The sequence below is a fragment of the Thamnophis elegans genome, chromosome 3, assembly GCF_009769535.1.
Source record: "Thamnophis elegans isolate rThaEle1 chromosome 3, rThaEle1.pri, whole genome shotgun sequence".
Classification (NCBI taxonomy): Eukaryota; Metazoa; Chordata; class Lepidosauria; order Squamata; family Colubridae; genus Thamnophis; species Thamnophis elegans.
The window spans coordinates 68,899,858-68,921,551 of record NC_045543.1 but is presented as its reverse complement, the minus strand read 5'-3'; the positions used below and the strand labels follow the sequence as shown (position 1 = coordinate 68,921,551).

Here is a 21,694-nt window from a genome sequence, read left to right as displayed (position 1 = left end):
GACATGAGCTTGAGACACAAAATCTCTATTCAAGCTATGGTAGGCGTTTCTTAAAGAAAGTTTCCATTGCTAAATCTTTGAATGGGTAGAGTAATAACTGCTAAGGCATCAACATTTTCAACTTTTCATATCACAAATCTCAACAATTACCCTCTTAAAGAGCCATGGACCCACAAAATAGGTTTTTTTTAAAAAAATCATTTTTTCTGAGAAAATTAGATATTATGCAGTGTTTTGGAATAATTCAGAAAACATTTCAGATCAAATGGAAGCATGAATTTTTTATATATATTTCATGTTTCTAGAGTGTTAATTGTTATTGAGGAGCAGTGTACAGTATAAATGATGTATAAAGCAGCATATAAAATTAATATTTTAATATTAAAATTCATTTATTATTTGAAAATTAAAAATTATGGGATCATTACAATATAAAATTGCAAAGGAACAAAAAATTTCAAGGTGGCCATTTAACATTAGCAGTTGCTTAATGGTCAGAGTAAGAAACTTAGGAAGGAGCTGCCCTAATTGATCAGGCTTTAAAAAGAGACAATGGTAGGTTTGTACTTTCAGACTTGCAAAACTGATGTCAGCCCTTTCCAGCTAAACCAGACAGGAAACACCACCAGATGAGTTAATTCTACTTTATCATGAGGTTGTAATAATAGAATCTTGCATGTCTGAAAGCCTCCCGCCATTTCTTTTTGAAATCTGATCAATTAGTTTAAGTCCTTCCTAAGTTCCTTTCTCTTATTAAAAAGAGAAATAGGACCAAGCTAAATTCTCCTTCTCTTGTGAGAAATGTATACGTTTGCATAAATTATTGGGGATAATCATCTACAAATACCACAGAATCATTTGGGAAATACGAATCCACTGTTACAAATTGCAAATTCTAAAAAACAATTAATACTTTCAAATCCTGTCTAAAGCATGGCTAACCAGTTGGCCTTTGCTAGATTTACACTAGCTTATTTAAGGAAAATATTATATATCCGTTACTACTTCTAGGTTGGCATGGTTGTGGAAGAAATAGATGCTATTTGGGGGGCATAAGTGTATTTTACCTGTGTTTATGTTGCTTGCCCAGTGGTGTGCATATAAATTGGTGGTAATCTGTAGATTTCCCTCTTTCTATATAAACAGTTGCTCCCATTCCATCACAGAAAGAGAAAAAAAAAACTAGACAACTTGTGCTCCTTTGTGTTATCATTTCAGAGATATTTCTTTAACTAAACAGACAAACTTAATACCCTTGTATGAGTAAAAAAACAGTAGAGTAGGAGGGACTTCCATGCACATGGATTAGAGAACAAAAGAAAGTATATGATATCATCAAGAGAGTAAAAGAATAGAAATGTGCTGGTCACATAGCAAGAGGAACTGATGGCAGGTGGATTATAGAATGGATTCCACTTGATAAAATGTGTCCACAAAAGACCTAAAGCAAGATGGATTGATGACATCAGCAAGTATTGTGGGCCCAATTGGTAAAAGAAAGCTCAAGACTCTATTGGTTGGAAAAATGCAGAAGAGGCCTTCATCCTGCAGATAATGCCTAGAACGAAGAGATGCTACATGGGTGAGGGACAGTGCAAGCCAGAAAGAATGTTCGGAAGTGTAGAAATTAGAATGTTGAAAATGAAAATCATATGAAAACCATATAACTGCAATAGCACCCACTAGCACTGAAACAGCCACAACTTTTGTTCTCATTCAATCCTTAGTTATCACATTACTGGACTACTGTAATGCTTTTTACATGGGCTGGGGTGTACTCTTGAAGAGAATTTGGAAGCTGTAGCTGGTGCAGAGTGCAGCAATGTGGGTAGTTTTTTTTTGGGGGGGGAATGGTCCCTATTACACCACTGCTCCATGAGCTACATTACCTGTCTGCCTCCAGGTGCAATTCAAGATGTTGGTGATCACCTTTAAAGACCTTCATGGCATGGGTCCAAGTTACTTCAGGGAACATCTCACCACACTGGGATTGGCCTATACCATTCATGCTGGCAGTAGAGGCATGCTGTAGGTCTCATCAGCCTGATCATTCTGGCTGGTGGGGTCCAGAAGGAGGACCTTCACTGCTGTCGCTCCTGCTCTTGCCCCCCTCCCAATGGGAGGTTGGCCCCAACCCTTCTATCCTTTCATAAGGACCTAAATATGTGAGTTGGCTTAGGACCCTAGTAGGGAAACAGCGCAATAGAAGTGGTTGAATAAATAATAACAGGATTTTTTTCTTGGTTAACTGGATTTCATTTGTGTTTGAGATATTTATATCAACTAATAGCTATTAAAGTAGAATGGAAAGTGTTCCTTATTTACGAGGTGAAAAGAATTGAAGATCGTAAGATGCATTATGTTCACTTAAATATTAGGAAAATAGACTTAACCAAAAGTTTATAATGAAACAGTTTTTTTTACAGTAGCTTAGAGAATTAACATTTTTAATCCTGTTTATTTACTTATTTATAATATTGTCCATAGACTTCCTTCAGGCATGTGTTTTTCTAGGTATTCAAAAACGTTATTTTAGTTTAGAGTAACTTATGAAAGATAGTTTTTAGTGAAGTTTAAGTACAAGGAAAAACCAAACAATCTCTTCAAAGTACTCGGTACACGGATTTTCAGTTTGTGAATAACTGCCTGTTTTGCAACTGAATGTTTATATTCATGAGCAGATCTTTGTTAGTTTTAAATGTCCTATTCTCAAGGGAAGTTGGATTATGTCTAGTAAGGTCTAGAAACAATGTAGCCTTGTGAAGACCGAGTGAAAAGTACAATTTACTTTTAGATGAGGCCGAGTGTTATGTGATCTGAACAAACTATGTCCTTTTGAGGCAGGAGAGGAGCAGAATACAATGACAGGACAGAATTTAAATTTTACATGAATTATTTCAGATCTTCTGGCAGCATATCAAATGAATCTATTTGTATTAAATCATTTAGCAATGCTCATTGATTAGGCTGCTGTACATGAAGTAATTTAATCAATGTGAGTTTGTCATGTATCAAATTTCTTCTTCACTTAATCAACATATATAGCACACTGTCATACAAACTGATTACCATATTGTCACTGGATTAAAATATGGGATTAAACTAGAGGACATGAATCTTAGTAAATCTAATAATAATAAATGCCTACTTTTTTACTTTCCAAAATGTTGTATGTAAGTACATCTTAATATAGATTATAAAATACGTGTTTTGGTCACATCATATACTCACTGCTTAGTACCCTGAATAGAAAAACATGGCATTGCATCTAAGGTCAAAGAATTGTGATAGTTTACAATTGATGAACGTTTAATACCCTGTTTCATTAAAAATTCTCAGAACATTGAACATAAGTCAACATTCCATGGAGAAGGAAATATTACACAGCTTGTATGTGTTCATATCTGCATATCGGAGCACAAAATATTGACATGATAATTGCAGTCAAGCCTGACTGAACAGTGGCCTGTGGGAATTCAGCTGGTGTTGTACCAACTGGATGGCTGCTCAGGACACCGTTTGAAATGCAAGGTGCAAGTTAGCATTTTATTCAGCACAAGCAGGCATCATTTAAAAATCCTTGGGGGAAACCCTGGTGATGTGCAGATGTTAAAACAGTCTGTTCTGAAGCTCTGATCTTTTGAACACTGTAAGAAACTTAGTGTATTTTATATGAGAAAGTGCTTTCCAAATTAAGAAGAAAATATGATGCGTAAAGTGTTCATGCTAGTAATTGAAACCATAATCTCTACAATATAAAACATGCGTAGCTGTAAAACCATAATTTTAGACATTTGGCTTCTAAGTGTAAAAAGACAGCCAGTTTTCTTCAATTAAGCCTCTTTGCTACTATACATAAAACAATATGTGGTGAAATGTATAATGCAGAACTAGTTTATAATTGTGTAACCAAATGTTATATTTTATTACAAAGTAAAAACATAATTTGTTGTCACCATATCTCATTAAAACATTAGCAGTATTAAAAGAAATAATATTTCTTATATATATTTAGGCACAAATATATGTGTGTGTGGATCTCTGTGTATCTGTGTCTCAATGTTAGTTCTATTTAGCGAAATTAGCAGTATCAATCTTTGATTTTTTAAACATTCATTTTTCAAATTCTTGCAAGATTTTTAAAATGAAAATTTATGCTTCAGATTCACTAGCTGAGAAGCTAGAGTATTTTGCTGTGACAGAAGATCTCCTATCGTAGATATTTACAAGTGTGGGATGGGAGAACATAGTTACTGGTAGATCCTTTCATTTTAGAAAATGCTACATGAAACTCAGTCTTGTTTTCCATGTATGGAAAGTCTTACATAGAAGCAACCTCTGCAACCATATCTTATATTACTTTTGAAATCCTAAGGAAATACAGTTTTTATAATTCAATTATTCAGTTCTAATATGATATTAGCATGGCTTTCTGACCATGAAATGGCGTAATTTCCACAGATAGCCATAAATTATGTTTTGCAAACTACATTGCCTGGGTTCACGTACTACACTAAGGTAGCATACCAATTCACCATTATGAGTTAGCCTGAAGTTTGTTTGGATCTTGTGCTTGAGAGAAGGATAGTTAAATTCTCCTAGGTGCTGCTTGGAGTGTCCAAGCATGGGTTAACTTTAGCTTGCTGCCGAAGGGCTGAGTTCAAAGTTTGTGTAGCCACACCTCCTGCTGCCTTTAGAGGCTCAGTTTAAAAAACTCAGTCACCCTAAAAGTATGCAGTTGGGGAGCTCCAGTTTTTGGACAGCAAGTAGGACTCTCCAGATAGCATAGTATAGCCTCTTTATTATTTGTAGTAGTAGTGTAGGTTAGGAAGCTTTAGTCTTTGTTGTTTTTTTGTTCCTGCAAGTGCAATTTCGTTCCCTCAGCTTTCCTGACACGCAGAACTGCCTCCCGCGACCACTGCGGTCGAGGCACCACTAGCGAGCTCTGGGGGCAGATAGGAAGGTAGGGAGCCCCCAAAGACTGTCGGAGGACTGTTTCTAACACTGGAGGCTCTGCTGAGCTCTCCGGATTGCTGACAGATCCCTGGTGCCACTCCAAAGCTTGCGGTGGCCATTTTGAAAAGGAAAAAAGTGGCGTGCTTTATTCCTTAGCCGTTAGAAGAGCCGCTGCTTGGTTCCATAGCAGTTCGCTGCTGGGAGGGGTTTTAATGTTGGGAGCTCGCTCTGGGTCTCCAGGCAGGGCCCCCCTCCCCAGGAAGACTATTTCAAGCGGCCACAGGGAGTTTGGCCTCTGACCAGGCCGTTCGCTGATTTAAAATAGCGTCGATCTGAGAGTGCTCTGAGAGTCATCAATTTGCCACCAAATCTTGTCAGAGCTGTTTGTTCCCTGGCTGGCCTCAGTTCCTCAGGACATTGACTGATTTAAGGGTCCCATCTATCATCCCCCCTCACCTTTAAGGTTTCAATCTTCAACCAGACTGTGATAGGGCTGGGAGTGGACCATGGCCAGCAATAGTGTGGCTGAAAGGGTTCAAACAGGGCCTACCTCCAACAAGTGCAGCAGGCCCAACCCTGCTCCTAAGGGGGACAGCGCAGGGTGCCCTGCAAAGGGGAAACAGCCCAAAATCAAGAAGGTTTCCAGGATGGCTGAGAGGAGACAAAAAGTCCTGGAGAGGCAATTTCAAAGAGCAGTAAATGCCCAGGGACAGGGAGCCACCACCGGCTCATGTTCCTGCAGACCTTCCCATAGTGGATAACCAATGGAAGGGATCACCATCCCTGGTGGAAGAGGGGGATTTTGACTTTTCACCCAAACCTTCCAGGGCATCACCCAGGTCTCCTGATTCATCCCTGGAAGAGGTGGATATGGAGGAGGCCTGCTCTCTAATGGGGGAGGAACTTCCCCCTTCTGGACCTATCCCAAGCTATGCAGGAGGTGGTCACATGTGCGATATCTCTGGGAATTGCAGATGGCATCCAACAGCTAGGTCTCACCTTGCCTCTCCAAAACAGGGCCAGAGCTAAGGCGCAGACCGCAGGGGCTCATACTCAATCTACTGCAGCCTCCCCTCTCGCTGTCAGCGAGGTGTCTGAGGATGAGGGTGGACAGGACGCCCCTAATCTGTCAAAGGACGAGAATCCGGTCCCCGACACCCCAGCCTTCTCGGGCTTATTCAAGCCCTCAATGTTTAAGGCCATATTGACCAAGGCTAGGGCTTCATCCATTTAGACGGGACTCCCCGCCCAATCTGATAAAAATGCCACTGAACAGGGTAGCAAGGAAGCTGTTGGATTCGGGGATCGAGGCGCAGGTCTCTTTAAGGAGACACCCCTCCCCCAGGATCTAGTTCCAGCACCGCAACATTTCCTGGATGTTATCCAGCGTCAATGGCCCCAGCCTGGGTCAATGGCCAATCCCAATGGGGTGGATTAAAAACTCTACTCTATGGAGAGTGGCATAGAGGATCTCCTGAAGCTTCCTCAGGTAGATGACCCCATAGTGGCACTAACCTTGACCTCAGTTCTTCCAACTGATGGATGGACTCAAGGTGGGAGACAAGAGGGCGGAGAAGGCCTGTCATAAGACTCATATGGCCACTGCGTGGGCCATGAAAGCCTCCTCCTCCTCTTCTTACTTCAGTAGGGCAGCCCTATTTTGGCTCCATCAGCTGTTAACCAACCTCCCAGCCGGCGACACTAGATTGCGCCAGGACGAAATTATTGCAGCAGTCAAATATTTGGCCGACGCGTCCCTTAATGCCACCAAATTTTTCTCTAGGGCTCTGGCATTTAATGTGACCTCACGCCATCTGCTGTGGCTCCACCACTGATAGGCAGACATGAAGGTGAAGTGGAAGTTGGCCTCTGCCCCTTTCATGGGTGGTAAACTTTTTGGTGAGGCCTTGGATTCAGTCTTGAGTCCAAGGACAAATGCAAAATCTTACCAGCGGTCACCGAGAAATCAGACCGCAAGGGTCATTCCTTCTTTTGTAGGCAGCTCTTTCGGAATGCAGACCCCCCCGTCCACCTCTGGGGGATTTACCAGGCCTTATTCCCAAACGCAGGACCGCTCCCATGATAGGCATCATTCAGGGACAAAACCAGGCAACAGGGCAACCGCAGGTCCCTTAGAGGAGGGTTATCCAACCGCTCCTTTCGAAGAACCAAGTGACTGTCACGGTCCCCTCCCATATGGGGTCAGCTACAGCTTTACGCCACCCAGTGGGAGGAAACAACGATGGACGTTTGGGTCTTGAACACGATCCGTCATGGCCTTACCTTAGACTTCCTCTCCTTTCCTCCGCGGACATTCATCCACTGCCCCCTCCCGAAATCGACCTACAAGTGACAGCTGATGCAGGCAGAGATCAGGCATCTACTGGACATAGCGGCCATCGAGCAGGTGTCCCTGAATCAGGAGGGCAGAGAATTTTATTCGATCCTCTTTCTAGTTCCCAAGACCTCAGGAGGGGTGAGAGCCATACTGGACCTCAAAAAACTCAACATCCATCTAGAGTACAAGCGCTTCAAGATGCAATCACTCCAGACCATCTTGGGTTGCATCAGGCAGGGCGACTTCCTAACATCAATCAACCTGAAGGAAGCGTACCTGCACGTTCTCATTCATCCAGCGCATCGCAATTTTCTGAGGTTCCAGTTTGCCAACCAGCATTATCAATACAAGGCTCTTCCCTTCGGCCTCTCATTTGCCCCCAGGATGTTCACCAAACTTCTGGTTGCTGTTGCTGCACATCTCAGATCTCATCCTGTGAGATTCGTTTGTTATCTGGATGACATCCTGTTGATGTCATTGTCCAGTGAGCAGGCGTATCGAGATCTCAATGTCACCATCCACGCACTAGAGCAACACGGCTTCTCCGTCAATCTGGAGAAGAGCCACCTGGAGCCAACTTCCAAGATTCAACACCTGGGCATGGTGATCGACTCCAGAACCTGCAAGGTGTTCCTCACGCAGGAGTGGATGGACAACATCACATCCCTTGTGCATCAGATCCGGAGGTCCAGGTCATCACCCTTTCGTGACTCTATCCCAGCTACTGGGGAAACTGACCCCGTGCATCGCTCTAGTTCCTTGGGCACGGCTGGACACAGGATCTACAGTGGTTCCTTCTTCCAATTCAGTGGCGCAAGGCCAGTAACTCTAAGAGGGTGGTGAGCGTTCCCCCAAAGGTGCTCCAGTCACTCGGATGGTGGCAATCTTCAGCGCTGACAAGGGGATCCCTCTTCAAGGAACCAGAGTGCCTGGTCATAATAACAGATGCCAGTTTGTATGGCTGGGGTGCCTACCTACAGACGCACGTGATGCAGGGCAGATGGTTACAGGCAGAGCTCGCCCAAAACATAAACTGGCTGGAGCTCAGAGCCGTCCAGCTAGCCCTGCGTCACTTCCGTAAATTCATCAAGGGATCCCACATCTTCATATTGATGGACAACATCGCCACCAAGGCCTATGTCAATCACCAGGGTGGAACTCGATAAATGGCCCTGATGTCGGAGGCAGAGGCCATAGGGCGATAGGCGGAGCATCATCTTGAGTCTTTGAGAGCGGACCACATTTCAGGGGAGGACAACATGACAGTGGACTGGCTAAGCAGAACAATCATCAGCAACTCGGAATGGCGACTTCATCGGTCTCTGTTTTACCAAGTGTCCCAGAGGTTCGGTCTTCCGACAATAGACCTGTTCGCCAGTTGGGAGAACACACACCTCTCCGGGTTCTTCTTGCGGTTCCAATGTACCAGTGCAGAAGGGACGGACGCTCTTCGATGCCGCTGGCCTCCTGGACTATTATACACTTTTCTGCCTCTTCCCTTGATACCTCAGGTGATCAGGAAGGTCTTATTGGAGGGCACGGAGGTGCTCCTAGTCACCCCACACTGGCCAAGGAGGTCCTGGTTCGCCGACTATGTCAGTCTGTCAATGGCCAAGCACTGACGCATATTCAGGACCAAATCTCCCTCAGCCAAGGAGCCATTCTGCACCCGGATCATCAATGGCTCCAATTGGCCGTATGGCACTTTAGGAGGACCTCCTGAGGCAAGACAACTTCTCTGGTGAGATCATTTAAACTATCCAGGCATCCAGAAGGCCTTCTATGGTGCGGATCTATGATATAATATTTTTTTCTTTTGGTGTCAGTCCTAGCACATTGTTGCGACAGCAGCGACAATACCACAAATCCTGAACTTCCTCCAGGATGGGTTGGACAAGGGCCTTGCCCCCAACACATTTCAGAGGCAGACAGAGGCCCTGGCCAACATTTTGTCCAGAGACGCTTCTCAACCGCTCAGCAGACACCCAAGGGTCCGTAGTTTCCTAAAGGGGGCTACCAACCTACGCCTTCCTATGGTGCACTGTTACCCAACTTGGGACGTATCGGTTGTACTGCAGACCCTAACATCGACACCATTGGAACTGATTCGCTCTATTAGCCTACAACATTTGTTGTTCAAAACCGCCTTTCTCGTAGCCATCACTTCAGCATGCAGAATTTCGGACCTGGCAGCGCTCTCAGTTTGGGAGAACCTTTGTGTTATACATTTGGACAGAGTTATTCTGCGATTGGCCTTTCTACTGAAAATTAACAGCTTATTCCATAGAACACAGGAGGTCATCCTCCCTGACTTTTGCCCACACCCAGACATCCCAGAGAGCGCGTCTGGCACAAATTGGATGTGCAACGCGCTGTGCGGGTATACAAAAAGAGGACAGATTCTTTTCGCAAGTCAGAATCGTTCTTTATATCATTCCAACCCACCTCCATTGGCAGGAAGGTATCTTCCACCATAGGACGTTGGCTGTGTGTTTGCATTAAGCTAGCTTACAAACATCAAGCTAGACCCATTCCTCCTTGCATAACAGCACACTCCACGACAAGTGCCACGACTACGGCTGCTTGGGCCATGCAAGAGCCTATTGAGGAGATCTGTAGGGCCGCTACCTGGTCATCACCACCTCTGTTCATTCGAAATTACAGACTGGACTCCTTTGCCTCTGCCGAGGCTTCGTTTTGAAGGAGAGTTTTACAGCGGCTCCTCGCGGCTCCAGCTAATCAGGGCATTCCTTCCCACCCTGGAACTACATAGCTTGGGTATGTCTCATGCCTGGACACTCCAAGCAGCACCTAGAAGAATGACCGTTGGCTTACCTGAATGATCGTTTCTAGGCGCTGCGGGAGTGTCCAACCCTCCCTGGGGTCGCCTGCGGGTACATGACTTATCACTTCCATGGCATCTTCCAGCTATCTAGACCCATTCCAGTCCGGCTTCAGACCTGATTACAGCACAGAAACCGCTTTGGTCGCATTGACCGATGATCTCTGGAGAGCCAGGGATGGAGGCCACGCCTCCATCTTAGTTCTCCTTGACCTCTCGGCGGCTTTTGATACCATCGACCATGGTATCCTTCTGCGACGACTGCGGGAGGTGGGAGTGGGTGGCACTGTTTTGCAGTGGTTCTCCTCCTACCTCTCGGACAGGTCGCAGTCGGTGTTGGTCGGGGGGCAGAGATCGACCCCTAGGCCCCTAACATACGGGGTGCCGCAGGGGTCGGTCCTGTCCCCCCTACTATTTAACATCTACATGAAACCGCTGGGCGAGATCATTCGGAGGCATGGGATAAAATATCACCAATACGCGGACGATACGCAGTTGTATCTGTCCGCCCCATGCCAACTCAATGAAGCGGTAGACGTGATGAACCGGGGTCTGGAAGCCGTTAGAGACTGGATGAGGGCTAACAAGCTTGTACTCAACCCGGAAAAGACCGAGTGGCTGTTGTGTTTTCCTCCCAATAATTTGGCCAGTGTTCCATCACTCAGGCTGGGGGGTCAAATATTACACCCCTCAGATAGGGTTCGCAACTTGGGAGTCCTTCTGGATCCACAGCTGACTTTTGATTACCACCTGTCAGCTGTGACCAGGGGGGCATTTGCCCAGGTTCGCCTGGTGCGCCAGTTGCGACCCTACCTGAACCGGGAGGCTCTCACAACAGTCACTCGGGCCCTTGTGACCTCTAGGCTGGAATACTGCAATGTGCTCTACATGGGGCTGCCCTTGAAGAGCATCCGGCGACTTCAGCTAGTCCAGAATGCGGCCGCGCGAGTGATTGTGGGTGCACCTCGGTTCGCCCACATAACACCTATCCTCCGCGAGCTGCGCTGGCTACCTGTTGATCTCCGGGTGCACTTCAAGGTGCTACTTACCACCTATAAAGCCCTTCATGGTAGTGGATCTAGGTACTTGAGAGACCGCCTCCTGCCAATTACCTCCTCACGACCCATTAGATCGCATAGATTGGGCCTCCTCCGAGTTCCATCTGCCAGTCAGTGTCGACTGGCAACTACGCGGAGGAGAGCCTTTTCAGTTGCAACTCCGACCCTTTGGAACGATCTCCCCGTGTAGATTCGTACCCTCACCACCCTCCAGACCTTCCGCACAGCCCTCAAGACCTGGCTATCCCGTCAGGCCTGGGGTTAAAGATTATATTCCATCCCCGCCCGAATGTTGAATGAATGTTGCTTTACTCTTTTAATTATGTATTGTCCTATATGTCTTTGTATGTTTCCCCTTCCTATATAAGTTGTAAGCCGCCCTGAGTCCCCTCAGGGAAAAGGGCGGCCTATAAATAAACTTAACTACAACTACAACTACATAGATATTTCTCCGTACAGCATCTTTCTGGACCTCATACTTTCGTTTTTTTAAACTGAGTCTCTAAAGGGAGCAGGAGGCATGGCTACACAAACTTTGAACTCAGTCCTTGGGCAGCAAGCTGAAGTTAACCCATGCTTGGACACTTCCTCAGCGCCTAGAGAACGACCATTCAGGTAAGCCAACTGTCAATCTTTGGCATTCATGAAGTGTGCACTTCTCTTACATTAATAAATTTAAAATCTGTAATTATGTCATTGAAGTGAAAAATGCTGTTGTGAGCACACAGATCTGTTTGTATGTGTAGGGGGAAAAGCGGGGGGGTTGCAAGAGAATATACCTCGATAACCGGTCTTCCAGACAACAGAGTATTTTTTACACTATAGTAGTTTATAGGCGTCTATATTTTACCCTTGCTTCTTCTAAAAGAGTATATTCAAAATATCAAAAGTTTTTAAGAGCTTATTTCTCTCCTGTTCCTACTAATTTTCCTGTTTCTTTGGGATAGAAATATAAATAATTAACATTTGTCTCAAATGCATTGCTTTATAAACATCAGTTACTTGGTTAACAAATCTGTCAAAACCATACACAAAAAAGAAAGGAGTTTTTTCATTTGAAAAACTAGTGATGCTTCTATACAATCCCTCACCTCTTGTACATGCATGGTGATATTCCAGGACCCCTGGAATATGTCAGAATCTGCAAACACCTCTGCTTTTGATTTCTTCTTGACAAACTCCTCCCCCTTCATTGACCTGTAATGAAATGCTAGATCTGATTCTTTTATATTCTCATACAGATGAAATTATATTAGTGATGTTTCCTGTTACGATAATCAGTGTAAAATATTAGCTTTGAATGCAGAAGGACCAGGCTCAGCATTTGTTATCTCCAGACAGAGCTGTGAAATTTTGTCTGAAAATCTTACTGTTGGCAGCAGAAATAAGAAAGATGGACCACTGATCTGGCTTGGCATGAGGTAGCTTCTTGGCTTCTCTAGGCTTAGCCAATTTATATTTAGGGATTGTTCAGGATCAGATTTTTTTGTTTCAGGAAAATTATATCATGCACTTATTTCATTAGAATTTATGAAAAGTAAAAGATATATCCACACAGGGGCCTCATTGGATTGCTATCACTACTTTTGACCAATTAAACTGTGGCTATTTGAAGCTGATATAATGCAAGTTTTGTCTTGATTCATGTTGCTTTGTGTAAAAAGTAATGTAATAGATTTTTATCACAGACCCCAATTTATGCTTATATTCATAATTTATTTTCAACACTATTGTTTTGCATATTTATTACAGGAATGCTAATATGTTAGGAATGCAAAATACCTTTGAAAATATTTGTGGTGTATTAGAATCGTCACGTTCTGTTTTCTCATTTCATTCATTGTTAAATGTTTCTTCATCGTCTCTAATATTTCATTTTTGACAACTCATTAAAAATGGGCCAAATCCCAGAAAATATGATTCTGTCATGTTGTATAATATATAGTGTGGGCCATATGCAAAAGAAAATGGTTACTTAATTATTTAGAATAATTTCTTGGATTTGTTTGTTTGTTTGTGTGTTTTTAGGTAACAGTAGCTGTTGAAAAATGACTGAAAAATCCATGGATTAAATACAGCTCTGTTAAACATTTAAAATAGGCGGTACTTATGGGAAAAGTGATTGGAGCTTAAGCTTGTATAAATTGACAGCCTCTCTTCACTCCATTTTTCATCCTAAAGAAGTCTGCAAATATTCTTAACGCACATCATTATTGCTCATCAGTGGTTCTAATTAGCTAAACTGGAGTTTGTCTCAGTCATTGATCATCATCAACTCTTTGACAGTGCATGCATATATTTTTTCTGATTTGGGTAAATACTTTTTAATGTGTGATAGGCATGCGTAGCGTATATTAATTGAATCAAGTGCAATTTTCCAACAATGCAATTTACTTTTAAAACTAAGCCTTAAATCTGCTTTCCCCCCTTTTTTTCTTTTTATCAAACTTAAAATGAAGCTGTGGGTTCAATTGTATTTTAGAAGCTTGAAGCACAGAACAATATTATTTTGCATCCCTTTTGGGAGCTTCCCTGTAATGAGTGTTGGAACTTATCCTATGCCACCAGGAGGAGATGCTGATAAAATTCTGTACTAGATTTTAATTTATGCTAAAGGCCTTTGTTCACATTCACTATATGCAAATTTGGTGGTAAGATTTAGATGGCTATTATGTGTTATAGTGTTAACTGATTCCATTTTATGTGTGCATTTAGGATTTTACGTCTGTTACCTGCAATATAAAAGAAAAATTATGTTGAGTTCATCCAAAACAAAATAAATCTTCCTTCATTAAACAGAATCTAAGTAAAAAATTATATTCTTAAAATTCTAATTATGTAACATGTAAGGGAAGTTTTAAACATGCTATATATAACTCTAATAGAAAATCTAACCCTGTTTATTATATCATTTCATGTTACGATTACTGTACTTTGGATATTAACACAGTATGCATTCTTTCACTCAACTTTAATCTTTAATTGGATTAACTCACACTAGACATTTCAGTATTACAAAGATGGAAAAATATGGGCTAGAGGCATGCCAGCAAATACCTCTTTTCTCTCACTTGAATAGAGCCTCTTGGTAGTACTAAAATTGACTTGTCTATTAAGGAATTCACTTCCACAAATGGTGAGGTGCTTATTATATGGATTTCAAAGCATTAAATTTTGCTGTAATAGATTTATCTGTAATTTTTAGCCACAATATCCATTTTTTAGAGAAGACTTATCTTGATATTTGATATAGAAAGAGAGATAGAGAAAACTTTCCCCACACTGATCTCTTTTTTGTTTCATCTCCCTGTATCATGGGTATACGTGCAAAATGGAGCTTGAAAATAAAAAGAAACCTGCAGAGATTGAGTCCCTGGATCAGTCTTTTGGGGGTGGGGGTGGGAGGGAGGCTTAGTAATACTCCAGGCTCTAGGCTCTGTGTCTTTTGATTCCAGAGAGTAGTTACAAGAATAACTTCTAGTTCACTTCACCATGAAGTCAAATGATTCAAATCAAACTCGTAACCAAAATGCAGGCTTTATGGATGTAGCATTTGCATGAGTCTCATTCCTTCACCACTTCATAAGTAATTAATTTATAATGAAAGAGCTGTCTTTCTGAGCAGTAGAATAAAAATTTAATTTGTGAATTAGTATTTTTTTCTGGATTATAAAGGACTATAAAGAAAATAAATATTTTAAAGACTTAATAATTTTTGGAAAAACAGTGAGTTGATGGAAAAAAAGTTTAAAACGGATAAAGGGAATAGTTATTTTGAAAAAAATATATTGTGAAAGTGCTTTGGAATTTAATTAGACAAACATAGCATATCTCCCTGGGAAGTTCCTCAGGAACTCAGTGGGATTGTGGAAGACAACACTAGGAGTCAACTCAGGACAGTTCACACAAGTGGCCATCAAATGTGGCATACACCAATATGGTGCATGCTGCTATCCTGAACCCCTTAGCCAGGTAGGACTGGATATAGATAGGTAGTTCAAGAGTAGAACTACCATCAGCCACCTTCTGTACATGGATGACATCAAGCTGTATGCTAAAAGTGAGCAAGACATTGATTTGCTGATCCACCTGACATGGATTTACAATGAGGGCATGGAGACATGTGTCCAAATGATACTCAAGAGTGGGAAGGTATCTAGGACTCATGAATGGAACTATCAAAAGGCCCATAACATACATATAGACTGGCTATAAGTAGTTTGATAATCACATGGGGAACCATGGGGATAATCAAATGAGAACCCTGATGACGAGGCAAGTCACCAGATACCTTGACAGTACAGTGAGCTGGCTAAAGTCATCAAATACCCAGATAGCACAGTCAGCTGCCAAAGGAGGACTTGTAGGCTGCCAATGTGAAGATTCAGAAACTCTTCACAATGTACAGAATTTTCTATCCTAGTTTGCACACAAGCCAAAAAGACAATGGGCAGGATCCGGTGAGCATCAAGTCCTGGATGAAACTCAGCTTATTCAGGAGTACTTTAGTAACATGACATCCGTAGATGAGCTGCAGAGAGAATGTCTTAAGGCAACAATATACATGAGAGGAAGATTGAGCAGAGGAAGTGTCGTGGCAACACAAGACCCTGCATGCAATGTACCATTCCCATATAACCCTAGAGCCCTCAGAGTCAGTCCTACATATAGTGGCAGGGTATAATATGCAGGCAGGAATAGCATACACTAAGCGGCATAACCAAATAGGCTGGCATTTTGTATAGGAACATCTGCACAGTGTATGGCTAAATCTTCCCAAGTCTAGATAGGAGATCGTATGGTACTTCAAAATTCAGATAGACAGGCAGATACTGGTGAATGAACCAGACATTGTCTTAGTAGACAAGGAACAGAAGATAGTGGTGCTGATAAGAGTTACTGATTCCAAGTGATGACAACAACATAAGGAATATGAGAAGAAGTACCAGGGCCTGAAGGAGCAACTAGAGAGCCTGAGGGAAAAAAAGGCCAAAGTGGTCCCAGTGGTGGAACTGTGATTCCGAGGTTGCAACAGTGACTCAAACATATCCTAGGAACATCATAGCTATCTACCCAGAAGAGTGCAGTGCTATGAACTGCTAAGATACTGAGCAGAACCCTCAAACTTCCAGGTGTCTGGTACAGGACCTGAGATTGAAGAAGGCGCATACCACCTATAAAGGTGAGAAGGGAAATTTTTACACACAGAGACACATGCGCGCGCGCACACACACGTAATATTTATACATATTGAAGTCCAAATTTTGTAGCAATCTCTAATCATTCAAAAGTCGAATTCCAGTTATGTGGCCAATAAATACACATGCTTGGCATTGTTTTTCAGTAACATCTAGGAAATCACAAGTTGGTTTCCTGTGTTGTATAACTTGGTATGTTGATGTTTCAACAAACAAATTGTTTTGGGTTTTTACACTTTCAGTTATGATTTTTGTAGTTTTTGGTTGATTGGAGAAGATTTGTGTAATCACATTATAAGAGACTGTTTTCCAGTTCTCAGATGCAATTACTTGTATTTGTTACCAATACCCATTTTCACAGGGTTTCCTGGTTATCACAGCTTTTTTTCCTAGATAAGAAGTGATGATTTTATATGCAATTAGACAAGCAGACGTTGGTGGAGTACGAATAAATGTATTTAGAAAACATTATATCCCAGATATTGTATGCAAACAAGATAATCATTAAAGCAAAAATCCAGCAGTATACAATTGTATAATGTTATTAATGCTGAATTTTCTGATTTATGCAGGAATGGAACAATAAATGTAGCAAACCTGATAAATGTTGCTTTGTAATTAGCACTGTTTTTCCTTTCTACTCCTGTATTTATTTATTTATTTATTTATTTATTTTAGTATACGTTATGGCACACTGGTTTTTATTTTTGCCACATCTGGAACTTGATTGAGGATATACAGAGTAAGAATCATTTGGGAAGAAAATTTCCCTACCCAGTTTCTAAACAGTTGTTGATCTTTTTAATATAGTATATCTTTTCAGTATACCAAAGGGAAAATAATGATGTTCGTTAATATGCTACTCTTACTATATTGCCAACATGAAAATAGGATTCTTTTGATATCAGTAATGTAAAAGCAGGAAGGGAAGGGATCTTTAGAAATACTTTATCTGGAAGATATGCCACATATCTTGTAAGTAAGCATATCTAGTTTTGCTTTCATAAACACTACATCATTTAGAATAAAGTTGTCTTCATTGTTTGCGGATAAAATTTGCTGTCACTTGCCATATGTTCCATGATTAATTCTGCAAGGCTGTCAGGCACAAATAATTTAATTTTCCATGCTCTGAAATGACATTCATTATTGGGACATGAAAAATTCAAATGATTAGCAGCAAATTATGACTAATAAGTGTCAACATATTTTTGTTTTTAGAGAAAAGCAGAAGGCTGAACTCAAGGACAGGAAGGTTTTAGAGATTTTGCAAGTTAAAGACAAAAAAATTCAGACACTGGAGCAGGTTAGTATTTTATTTAAACTAAAGATGACAATATTGTTGCTCTAATTTCCTTGAAACTGTGTTACATGCATTCTGTTTTCTAATATGTATATAGCTACCTGAGGTCTCAGGTTTGATCCAGTTTTCTAAATATTATTAGCTACTGCTCCTAATTTGCCTGAATCAAAATGGAGGGATTTAGTTTCATGATATTACAATGTTATATTTTATTATTTCAATAAGATCTGATTTGCAAGAAACAAGTTATTTTCTGCAATCAGATACTTAATTGGCCTAATCTATAAGATGGTAAACCTTTATGTTCATCTTGGAGCTACCAGGCTTTTTTTCTTTTTACCTCCTATTCCATTACTATTTTCATCTGAACAAATTCTTCAATCTCCAACTTTTTTGCAGCAGGCACAAGCAGAAGAAAACTTTACCTGTATGAGAAAGAAAATGAAATACAGCTAACTCTAATTTATACTGTTCATCTTATCTTTTTTGCCTGGCAAACATATCTTCCTTTTACTGCATTTATATACAACTTTATTTGTAGGTTGCATACATATACAGATGGACGGAAACACATTCTTATATGGAATCATTTTTGCCTTTTTCAGCAAAAAAAATCATACATCAATATTATCCATCACTTTTCTCCCAGCATTTGCATAGCTTAATATCATTCAATTTTCATTTTTTGGAAACACATTCTGCCAAGGCACACTAATCTATCAGCTTTAGTTTCATTATTATGTATAATTTGTATTCATTCACTATTTCTTTTATCAAACAAAACTAGGGGTTTTTGGTACATTAATGTTCAGATTTTATTTATGAAATTTATTTGCCAGCCTCCTCACAGGGCAACATCTACAAACCATATTCCTTGTTGTATTATAAGATCTCTAGGTAGTTCTCAACTTACAGCCACAATTGAGCTTGAAATTTCTGTTACTAAATAATACAGTTGTTAAGTGAGTTTGCCTCACTGTAGTTCTTAAGTTAGCAACATCGTTGTTAAGTAAATCTGGCTTGCCCAGTGACTTTGTTTGTCAGAAGGTTGCAAAAGTGAATCACATGACCATCAGAAATATGAACCGGTTGCTAAGCATCGAATTTTGATCACATGTACATGGGAATGCTGCAACATGAAAAATGGTCATAAGTCATTTTTTTCAGTGCTGTTGTAACTTCAAATGGTCACTAAACGAATGGTTGTAAGTCGAGGACTACCTGTATCTAATATTCATTGTAAATAAGTTGGATACACTGCATCCATCAACTGTTAACCAAAGGTGAGAAAATTATGATTAAAATTATTTTGAATTTTGAAAATGTTCTAAAAGTCTATATAATTTCAGTAGGAGAATGGTTTGTTTCAAAAAAAAAATTCACCAGGTAAAATATTCTAAATAATTAGGGTTTTTTTGGTGTGGCTCTAAGTCAAGCCTCAAAGTCTAAATGTTCTTTATTTCTCTGTCTAGGGGGGGTACTGTATTTTTCAGAGTATAAGTCGCACCTTTTTCCCTAAAAAAAGAGGCTGAAAAGGTGGGTACGTCTTATACACTGAATACAGCATTTTTTGCCTCCCAAAACCCTGCCCCTTCACCAAAATGGCGGTGCAGAGCCTCTAGGAAGCTTTTAGAGAGCTCCTGGGGGCTGGGGAGGGCAGAATTGAGCAAAAAATGGCCCATTTTCCCCCTCAATTTTAACCCCAGCCCCCAGGAGCAGTCTGCAAGTTCCTAAAGGCTATTCTTGCCTTTTTGCGGGGGGGGGGGAATGGGCCGTTTTGGGGAGGTTTGCAGAGTGCAAAAAATTTTTTTTTAAAAAAAAAATTCCTCTTCAAAACCTTGCTGCATCTTATACTCAGGTGCGTCTTATACTCCGAAAAATATGGTAAATTGAATGTAAATTCAGCCTTCAAACCACTACCCTCTTTTTAGGTTGGACATGTACGTATATATTAATTTTATTTACTTTATAATCCTGTTGTGATCTGTACTAAGGTAAATCTTCATCCGGTTATTTATACAATTTTTTTTTAAAGCAGATTGTTGGCATCTTGTGTTATAACCAGAGCATTTCATATTTTTCTTTTTTTAATATACCAGGTTTGCATTATAGTATCTAGACAATTATGTAGTTCATATTCTATAATATGGGATGTACACATTTTAAATATTTAATTTAAAAGGAGGGAATTTTTTTATTTTTCCAATATATTTTTATTGTGTTTGTCTCTCAAAAATGTGATGAAGAACTGAACCTCTATCATATATGACCAGGAACTGGCATTGTATAAATTGCCAGATAATAAAGGTAGGTGTGAGAGCCCTATGTCTCTTATATATCAGGGTTATGAGGTGGATACCAGGTAAATGGTATGCTGGAAAATGACAACAATTACAGACAATTTTTTCTCCCAAATCATGGGACATGAAAGAGTGAAGAATCAAGTTTCAAGAAGGGATGATTTGAGGCCTTCATTCTTTCCCACTGTGGGCTCTCAATCTTCTTTTCATTTATTAATAATTATTGTGATAAATTTTTCTATCTTTTTAACTCAGAAGACTAGAGGTTGGATTAAGCTTTTCTCATTTCCTCACACTTTAATCCACCTATAACATATATTGGGGGATAATGGGTGTGTAAATGATGTTAATCAAATACAAAGAAAAGCAAAGTTTTTACAATAGCTTCAACCTCCAGCCGTAGAATTGACAAACGTACTGAAGTGGAAAACAGCTTCTGCTTTTTAGATTCAGATAGCAATAGTAACAGTCAAGAAATACATAGCAGTAGGATATATTTTTACAAAATAGAGATGAAGACCTTGGAAAAAATATTCAGATGCTGTGATGTATTTATGCCAACAAAGATCAGAATTGTGCAGCAATGGTTTTCCCTTTAACATTGTATAGAAGCAGAAATTGGATTTTGAGGATTTTAATCTAGAGCATTGACTCTTTTGAACTTTGGTTTTGGAGAAGACTCTTGAGAATATCAAGCCAAAAATATAGACAAATGGATCAAAGAACAAATCAATTCAGAGTTTTTAGTAGTAGAGAAAATGACACATTCAAATTATCATTTTTTTCAACATGTATAAAGGCATAGCTATCTTAAGAAGTCTGTAATGCTAGGAAAGGTGGAAAGAAAAAGAAGACAGCTAGTAGTAGATCGACTAAATTGCAGTGTTGAAAGATCAAGTTAGTAGATCCTCCTGGAGAAAAGCTATATATGTGGGTGCTCATAGTTGATACCAGAATAATGGCAATCATTATTCAACATATGTATTAATAGCTTCATTATTCAACATATGTATTACTACTATTACTACTACTACTACTATTACTGCTTTCACCACCACTTTTTTTTTACCTTGCTTTAGTTTGGTCAAGAAAATAGGTCTAATATTCTCTAGGTCTAATATTCTCTATTCCTCCTCCATCTCATCTTACAACTATGTTGTATAAGACAATTGAGAAGACAACAGAAAGCAGTACAAAATAGAGCAGTGATTAATCAGCTGACAGCTTATTTCAGAAACAGTAATTTAGGTGTGGAGAGAGAAATCTGGAACAGGGTATCTCAAAGTACCTGATTAAACTCTAGCCCTTAATTTATCACCAAATTGCCTTTTTAGTTGACATCCACAGCAAACTGAAATGATGCCAAAACTATAGCTCATGCACAGTGATGTTCATCATGCCAATGCCATTATATATTTTCATCTTGATACCAAAGACAAGTGATTCATGATATTTGTATGATGGCATTGTCAAACATGTGTCATTATTTGCTCGCCTGTTACCCCATCTTGTGGACACCAATGGCCTTTTACTTTAATAGAATAACAGTGTTGGAATGTACCTTGGAAGTTTTATAGTCCAACCCCCTGCACAAGCGGGAGACCTTGTACCATTCTGGACAAGTGACTGTCCAATCTCTTCCTAAAAACCTCCAGTGGGATTCGACAGGAAGTTCTCCAGCTGGACAGGCATGGGGGAT

General features: G+C 40.5%; 1 protein-coding gene across 3 annotated transcripts in view; it reads left to right on the top strand.

The window, feature by feature from the left end:
* Positions 1 to 21,694, top strand: part of CNTLN (centlein) — a 218,812-nt gene that overhangs the window by 34,098 nt on the left and 163,020 nt on the right. For 2 of the 3 annotated variants that reach the window (XM_032214335.1, XM_032214333.1), the window contains exon 3: positions 17,614 to 17,698. The exons of the other annotated variant lie outside the window; for it this stretch is intronic. In XM_032214335.1, the coding sequence (XP_032070226.1) occupies positions 17,614 to 17,698 (85 nt within the window). The remainder of the gene's footprint in view (positions 1 to 17,613; positions 17,699 to 21,694) is intronic. 3 annotated transcript variants of the gene reach the window in all.